The sequence below is a fragment of the Mustelus asterias genome, chromosome 12, assembly GCF_964213995.1.
Source record: "Mustelus asterias chromosome 12, sMusAst1.hap1.1, whole genome shotgun sequence".
NCBI classification, from domain to species: Eukaryota; Metazoa; Chordata; class Chondrichthyes; order Carcharhiniformes; family Triakidae; genus Mustelus; species Mustelus asterias.
In genome coordinates, this window is record NC_135812.1 from 3,550,332 (window position 1) to 3,558,875 (window position 8,544).

Below are 8,544 nucleotides of genomic sequence, written 5' to 3' on the forward strand. Positions count from 1 at the left end.
GGGATTCTGTCTGGTGAAGAGGGGCAGGGGGATTCTCTGGTGAAGAGGGGCAGGGGGATTCTCTGGTGAAGAGGGGCAGGGGGATTCTCTGGTGAAGAGGGGGAGGGAGATTCTCTCTGGTGAAGAGGGGGAGGGGGATTCTGTCTGGTGAAGAGGGGCAGGGGGATTCTCTGGTGAAGAGGGGCAGGGGGATTCTCTGGTGAAGAGGGGCAGGGGGATTCTCTGGTGAAGAGGGGCACGGGGGATTCTCTGATGAAGAGGGGGAGGGGGATTCTCTCTGGTGAAGAGGGGCAGGGGGATTCTGTCTGGTGAAGAGGGGCAGGGGGATTCTCTGGTGAAGAGGGGCACGGGGGATTCTCTCTGGTGAAGAGGGACAGGGGGATTCCCTGGTGAAGAGGGGCAGGGGGATTCTCTGGTGAAGAGGGGCAGGGGGATTCTGTCTGGTGAAGAGGGGCAGGGGGATTCTCTGGTGAAGAGGGGCACGGGGGATTCTCTGATGAAGGGGGGAGGGGGATTCTCTCTGGTGAAGAGGGGCAGGGGGATTCTCTGGTGAAGAGGGGCACGGGGGATTCTCTCTGGTGAAGAGGGACAGGGGGATTCCCTGGTGAAGAGGGGCAGGGGGATTCTCTGGTGAAGAGGGGCAGGGGGATTCTCTGGTGAAGAGGGGCAGGGGGATTCTCTGGTGAAGAGGGGCACGGGGGATTCTCTGATGAAGAGGGGGAGGGGGATTCTCTCTGGTGAAGAGGGGCAGGGGGATTCTGTCTGGTGAAGAGGGGCAGGGGGATTCTCTGATGAAGGGGGGAGGGGGATTCTCTCTGGTGAAGAGGGGCAGGGGGATTCTCTGGTGAAGAGGGGGAGGGGGATTCTCTCTGGTGAAGAGGGGCAGGGGGATTCTGTCTGGTGAAGAGGGGCAGGGGGATTCTCTGATGAAGGGGGGAGGGGGATTCTCTTCGGTGAAGAGGGGGAGGGGGATTCTCTCTGGCATGCTGTGACAAACATTTACCCTCCAGACAACATCACTATAACAGACACAGACTATCTGATCATCCCCACACCGCATTACCCTCAACAATCCTTCACTGGCTGAGAACACTTTGAGATGCGCTGTCGAAATACAAGTCTGTCTTTTTTCCCTGAGTTGATTTGTGGCTGATTCTGAACTCTGTGTTTTTCTGCATCTCACAAGATGTCGCGATGCTGTGAAAACGCTGCCAAGGTCAGCAGGTGTCAGCTCGGCAGAGATTGGACTGAGTCTGAGCACCTTCGGTTACTCACAGCAGAAAGGAAAGAGTCAGGTAAGGAATTTTAGAATCTCTCCTGTGATGGAGATATTTTATTAGCGAGGTTGCTTAAAATCAATTGCAAACAGGTTATCTTTGAACTAAATTACATTCTTAATATCACTGCAGCATTAGATTGATCATTTTAATACCATGCACCTGAGGGCAAAGGGGGAGGATTAAAGGCAATGGGAAGTAGATTCAGGCAGGCTGCAGAATGGGGTTCTGTTCTGCACTCACCCCATCTCTGCCAAGCAGATTCAGTTAACCTCATCCCCAGAGAGTCAATAAAGGTACAGCAAACATCAACTGCGGCAGCAAATCTACTGGGAGCTCATCCATCGATAAATGCTGAAGTTGGTGAGGGTAGACAGACCAGGGACTGGCATCCAATCACCCCAGAGGCAGCAGTGTAAGATATTGCATTGGCTGTAGGGTCTAAGGGTTGGGGGCAGGGAAATGGGGTGGGTAGTGGGGGTGAGAAGTCGGGGGGGGGAGGGGGTTAGTTAGTGTAGGGCAGAGGGGCCAAGATCCAGACACACAGGAGGGGGGAGGACAGGGAATGACCCTGTGAAGGATAAAGGGATAACAGAGAACCTGAGCGATGGCAAACCCTGAGGGGAAGAAATAAGGCCTGTTGGGCAGGGGATGCGGAGACCAATAGAGATACTGAGAAATGATACCCCGCTGATGGTGCGACATGGTAGTAACGGCCCCTCGAGCCTGCTCCACCATCCAATAAGTACATCGCTTACATTCAACTCCACTCAATCACCATATCCCTCAATTCCACCAGTATCCAAAAATATTTCAATATACGCAACGATGGAGAGTCCATAACCCTCTGGGGCAGAGAATTCTGAAGGTTCACAACTCTCAGTGAAAGTATTTCTCCACATCTCAGTTCTAACTGGCCGATCCATTACTCTGAGCCTGTGTCCCTGTGTTCGAGACTCTCCATCCAGGGAGAGACGGGCCTCAGTAACTGCACTGTTTAACCTTCTCAAACTAACTCTGTAGTCACCTCTTTTGCAACCATCGGCTGCAGGCTATCAGGTCCGGGGATTTGGCAACTTTTAAGTCCCATTAAGCTCTCAGTAATTTTGATTTTCTGTTATTCATTATTAAGTTCCTCACCCTCATTGGACCCTTGGTTCCTGTCTATTTTCTAATTTTTTATGTATCTGTTACGGTGCAGACAAAGTTAAAAAAAATTGTTCACCATCTCTGTTTTTCCTTTCCTCCATTATAATTGCCCCGTCTCTGTCTCGAAGGGAACCACGTTTACTTTAGCTACTCTCTTCCTTTTTTACGTATTTGTAGAAATTCTTGCCATCTGTTTTCATCTTTATTGCACACTTGCTCTCAATCCGTTTTTTGTCATCCTTTGCTATAATCTAAAACTCTCCCAATCTTTGGGCTTACTACCTTTTGGCAATTTTTTAAAAATTCATTGATGGGATGTGGGTGTCGCTGGCTAGACCAGTATTTATTGCCCATCCCTAGTCGCCCATGAGAAGGTGGTGGTGAGCTGCCTACTTGAACCCGCTGCAGTCCCCAAGGTGTAGGTGCATCCAAAGTGCTGTTAGGGAGGGAGTTCCAGAATTTTAACCCAGTGATATTGAAGGAAAGGCTGATATATTTCCAAGTCAAGATGGTGAGTGGTAACTTGGAGGGGAACCTCCAAGCAGTGGTCTGCTGCCCTTGTCCTCGGCTGACAGAGGTTTGTAAGGCTCTGTTGAAGGAGCCTTGGTGACTTGGAGGGGTGGTGGTGATCCCAGGTATCTGCCTCTCTTGTCCTAGATAGCAGAGATTGTGGGTTTGGAAGGTGCTGCCTAAGGAACCTTGGTGCGTTCCTGCAGTTGTACACAGGACTGCCACTGTGTGTCAGTGGTGGATGGAGTGAATATTCTGCGGAGTTGACATAAAGTTTAGCCTTTTTTTGCACAAAGTACATCACTCTCAAACTGTTATGATCAATCTTCCCAGAGGATCCCTGACTATCAGATTACTAATTAACCTGGTCTCATGAAAGACAACATCTAATATAGCCTCTTCCCTGTGTCCTGTGATGGGAGAGACTCCAGAAGGGGAATGAAAAGGGGTGAGGTCCTTTGTGGGGAGGGGAAAGTGTTTGCAAGTGGTGTGGGCAAGGGGATGGGGGGTGGTTCTGCAGTGGGGAGGATCACCATGAATTTGAGGAGATATGTGTGCGTTGGTCCGGGTTACCGGGAACAATCTGCACCCAGAGGGGTTAGTGCCCCCCTGTCCCTGGGTACAGGGGTTGCTGCTTCCCTCCCAAACTTCCCGCAGCTGCCGCCAAAGCGTTTGAGGTTTACCGTGTTCGTCAGGAGTTGGGAGATCCACAGAAATCCTGTTCACATTATTGCCAGGATGAACAAAAAGAACCGGAAGGGGAGGCACTGTTGCTTCACTTCCTGATTCAGATTCACCAAAAATCAAGCAGTGCCAGTCCGACATGGAAGACAGCTGCCCCCAGAAACATCGCTGCAACACTAACCACTGAACTTCCTACATCGATTAGCTGCTCCTGTCCACGGGCTGGCTGTTATACATGGTTTGATCGTCAATGAGGAAACGGAGATGGAAAGGTGGAAGACAGACAGCGGGGAGGGTTCGATGGTTGCTAAGGTTACTCGTGATGCGGTATCACTTCTCTCTTGCCAGTGTCTGCCGGAACGGTACAGTCATTCTGGTCGGGCATGTGGAGAAACCGCAGAATCTTCTCAATACTGGCGTCTTGGTACTCATGTGACCACCTGTGTGGGGGAGAGAAGGGAAGCAGCTGAAGTGGGTACACGGATAAAGAGATAAACCTAACACGTGCAAACAGTAAATGGAGAAGCACTTCAAATCCTAATAGGAACAGGAGGAGGCCATTCAACCCATCAAACCTGTTCTATCATTCAATGACAGGTGCTTTGTATCTGAGCTATAAGCACTCACTCTGGCTACAACTCCCTTCAAAGAAAACTACTGATGTCAGGAGTTGGGAGATCCAGGAGTGGGGTGGCACAGTGGTGAGCGCTGCTGCCTCACGGACCCAGGTTCAATTCCTGGTTTGGGTCACTGTCTGTGTGGAGTCTGCACGTTCTCCCCGTATCTGCGTGCGTTTCCTCCGGGTGCTCCGGTTTCCTCCCACAGTCTGAAAGACGTGCTGGTTAGGGTGCATTGGCCGTGCTAAATTCTCCCTCAGTGTACCTGAACAGGTGTCAGAGTGTGGCGACTAGGGGATTTTCACAGTAACTTCATTGCAGTGTTAATGTAAGCCGACTTGTGACACTAATGAATAAACTTTTTAAATAATTGAGCCTCAGAATCTACTGCTCTGTTCTGGGAGTGTTCTACCAGCCTTTGTATGAAAATATTTCCTAACTTCTCTCCTGAATGGTCTGGCACGGAGTTTAAGGTTCTGTCCCTGTGTCCCTCACTCCCCAGTGAAATACAATTCTCTCTGTCTCTCGACCCTACTAAATTTATTTTTAAAAAATCAACCCTTCAAAACCAGGGACCATCGATATTCAATAGTGACTAACAATCCCGATGGGGAATTCAGGGGAATCAGGGGATTTTCACAGTAACTTCATTGCCGTTTTACTGCTGTTACTTCATTAACGACACTAATCAATAAACTTAAACTTAAAACTTTACCCAGAGTGGAGAGAATGTGGAACTTGCTCCCACAGGGAGTGGGGAGAATGTGGGACTCACTCCCACAGGGAGTGGGGAGAATGTAGGATTTGCTCCCACGGGGAGTGGGGAGAATGTGGGACTCGCTCCCACAGAGAGTGGGGAGGATGTGGGACTCGCTCCCACAGGGAGTGGAGAGAATGCGGAACTCGCTCCCACAGAGAGTGGGTTGAATGTGGAACTCGCTCCCACAGAGAGTGGGGATAATGTGGGACTCGCTCCCACAGGGAGTGGAGAGAATGTGGGACTCGCTCCCACAGGGAGTGGGGAGAATGTGGGACTCGCTCCCACAGGGAGTGGGGAGAATGTGGGACTCGCTCCCACAGGGAGTGGGTTGAATGTGGAACTTGCTCCCACAGAGAGTGGGTTGAATGTGGAACTTGCTCCCACAGAGAGTGGGGATAATGTGGGACTCGCTCCCACGGGGAGTGGGGAGGATGTGGGACTCGCTCCCACAAAGAATGGGGAGAATGGGGGACTCACTCCCACAAAGAATGGGGAGAATGTGGGACTCGCTCCCATGGGGAGTGGGGAGAATGTGGGACTCATTCCCACAGGGAGTGGGGGAGAATGTTGAACCCGCTCCCATGAGGAGTGATTGAGGTGAAAGGGACAGATACATTGAAGGGAAGGCTGGGTAAACACATGAGGATTATATATCCTTATAATGAAAGCTGAGTGTTCGGATGAGGGGTGGATGTTTAGGAACTGAGTATGTTCGAGGCTGAGGTTGTTAGATGTGTGAGTGCAGGAAGGTCGGGCTGCGGTAGAAAGATCAGCCGTGATCCTAGTCAATGATGGTGTGGGCTCAAAGGGGCCGAATGGCCTACTCCTACTTCTTATCTTCCAATGAGGATACGGTGACAGGGTGAGATGAGGTAGGGTGGGAGGAGGTTGGTGTGAAGCACAAACTGCAGTGGGGACCATTGTGCTGAATAGTCGGTGCCTGTGCTGCACATTCCACTCGCTGAGATGATCCATGTTGTGAGCCGGAGAACAGAGTCGGGTCCATCACACAACCCTCCGAGGTGGTTGGCGGCCCCTCTGACAGGCGGAGAACAAGATGCTATGGAACGGAGCTGGAAAGCCATGCTTACAAGATGCCGTTGAAGTTGAGGATCCCTCTCATGTCCTCGGGCAGAGCGTTGGGGTCGGGCCAGGTGAAATTGTCAGTCACGGGTACAATGTTCTTTCTGGAGTTCATTGCCATGACGATCTCCTTTAAACAAATTCACAGAAACTCGAGTCAGTCCAAAAATCAGGATTCAGGGAAAGCAGCAGTTCAGAGGAATACAAATGAAGCAAAGCCTGTTAACATGACGACAGGCCTCCTGGGATAGGACCATAAGACATAGGAGCAGAATTAGGCCACTCGGCCCATCGTGTCTGCTCCGCCATTCAATCACGGTTGATATTTTTCTCATCCCCATTCTCCTGCCTTTTCCCCATAACCCCTGATCCTCTTATTAATCAAGAACCTATCTATCTCTGTCTTAAAGACACTCAATGACCCGGCCTCCACAGCCTTCTGCGGCAAAGAGTTCCACAGATTCACCACTCTCTGGCTGAAGAAATTCCTCATCATCTCTGTTTTAAAGGACCATCTCTTTAGTCTGAGGTTGTGCCCTCTGGTTCTAGCTTTTCCTACTATTGGAAACATCCCCTCCATGTCCACTTTATCCAGGCCTCGCAGTATCCTGGATAAAAGCAAATTACTGCAGATGCTGGAATCTGAAACCAAAAGAGAAAATGCTGGAAAATCTCAGCAGGTCTGGCAGCGTCTGTAAGGAGACAAAAGAGCTGACGTTTCGAGTCCAGATGACCCTTTGTCAAAGCCCTTGTATCACAGCTTTGACAAAGGGTCATCTGGACTCGAAACGTCAGCTCTTTTCTCTCCTTACAGATGCTGCCCAGACCCGCTGAGATTTTCCAGCGCTTTCTCTTTTGCTCGCAGTATCCTGTAAGTTTCAATAAGATCCTCTCTCATCCTTCTAAACTTAAACTTAGTTAAAGCACCTCAGACACACACCTTCAGGCTAACGCACATTAGAAGTCAGACCAGAAAGATTCTTCACCACCACAACCGGACTTTCCCACCTCCCTCATTGCTGACCATTCGGCCCAAATGTTCTCTGCTGGTATTTAAACTCCACATTACCTCCCCACCCATACCTCTATCTCACGCCATCTGCATATCTTTCTATTCTGACTATCCACTCTGTCCATGCCTCTCATAATCTTGTAGACTTCTATCAGGTCTCCCCTCAACCTCCGTCGCTCCAGTGAGAACAAACCAAGTTTCTCCAACCTCTCCTCATAGCTAATGCCCTCCATACCAGGCAACATCCTGGTAAATCTTTTCTGTACCCTCTCCAAAGCCTCCACATCCTTCTGGTAGTGTGGCGACCAGAATTGAACATTATATTCCAAGTGCGGCCTCACTAAGGTTTTATAAAGCTGCAACATGACTTGCCAATTTTTAAACTCAGTGCCCCGGCCGATGAAGGCAAGCATGCCGTATGCCTTCTTGACTACCATCTCCACCTGCATTGCCACTTTCAGTGACCTGTGCACCTGTACACCCAGATCCCTTTGCCTATCAATACTCAAAATCATCATCAGTCGAACACACACTCACTCTCACTGGGGTACGGGTTCCACACACACTGACTCTCACTGGGGTACGGGTTCCACACACACTGACTCTCACTGGGGTACGGGTCCCACACACACTGACTCTCACTGGGGTACGGGTTCCACACACACTGACTCTCACTGGGGTACGGGTCCCACACACACTGACTCTCACTGGGGTACGGGTTCCACACACACTGACTCTCACTGGGGTACGGGACCCACACACACTGACTCTCACTGGGGTACGAGTTCCACACACACTAATTCTCACTGGGGTACGAGTTCCACACACACTAATTCTCACTGGGGTACGGGTCCCACACACACTGACTCTCACTGGGGTACGGGTCCCACACACACTCACTCTCACTGGGGTACGAGTTCCACACACACTAATTCTCACTGGGGTACGGGTTCCACACACACTGACTCTCATTGGGGTACGGGTCCCACACACACTGACTCTCACTGGGGTACAGGTTCCGCACACACTGACTCTCACTGGGGTACGGATGCCACACACACTGACTCTCACTGGGGTAGAGGTTCCACACACACTGACTCTCACTGGGGTACGGGTCCCACACACACTGACTCTCACTGGGGTACGGGTTCCACACACACTGACTCTCACTGGGGTACGGATGCCACACACACTGACTCTCACTGCGGTATGGGTTCCACACACACTGACTCTCACTGGGGTATGGGTTCCACACACATCGATTCTCACTGGGATAAGGGTCCCACACACACTGACTCTCACTGGGGTATGGCTCCCAAACACACTGACTCTCACTGGGGTATGGGTTCCACACACACTGACTCTCACTGGGGTATGGGTTCCACACACACTGACTCTCACTGGGGTATGGGTTCCACACACACTGACTCTCACTGGGGTATGGGTTCCACA

The 8,544-nt window shown here is 50.8% G+C and overlaps 1 protein-coding gene across 2 annotated transcripts in view; it reads right to left on the bottom strand.

Annotated features, from left to right (window-relative positions):
* Positions 1-1,345: 1,345 nt before the first annotated feature.
* The window catches only part of sarm1 (sterile alpha and TIR motif containing 1), a 28,593-nt gene continuing 21,394 nt past the window's right edge, over positions 1,346-8,544 (bottom strand). The window contains exons 8-9 of one of the 2 annotated variants that reach the window (XM_078224619.1): positions 6,089-6,210; positions 1,346-4,060 (exon numbers count right to left, since the gene is read on the bottom strand). In XM_078224619.1, coding sequence (XP_078080745.1) covers positions 3,934-4,060; positions 6,089-6,210 — 249 coding nt within the window. In that variant the 3' untranslated portion in view covers positions 1,346-3,933. The remainder of the gene's footprint in view (positions 4,061-6,088; positions 6,211-8,544) is intronic. The other variant, XR_013499067.1, reaches the window with a different exon arrangement.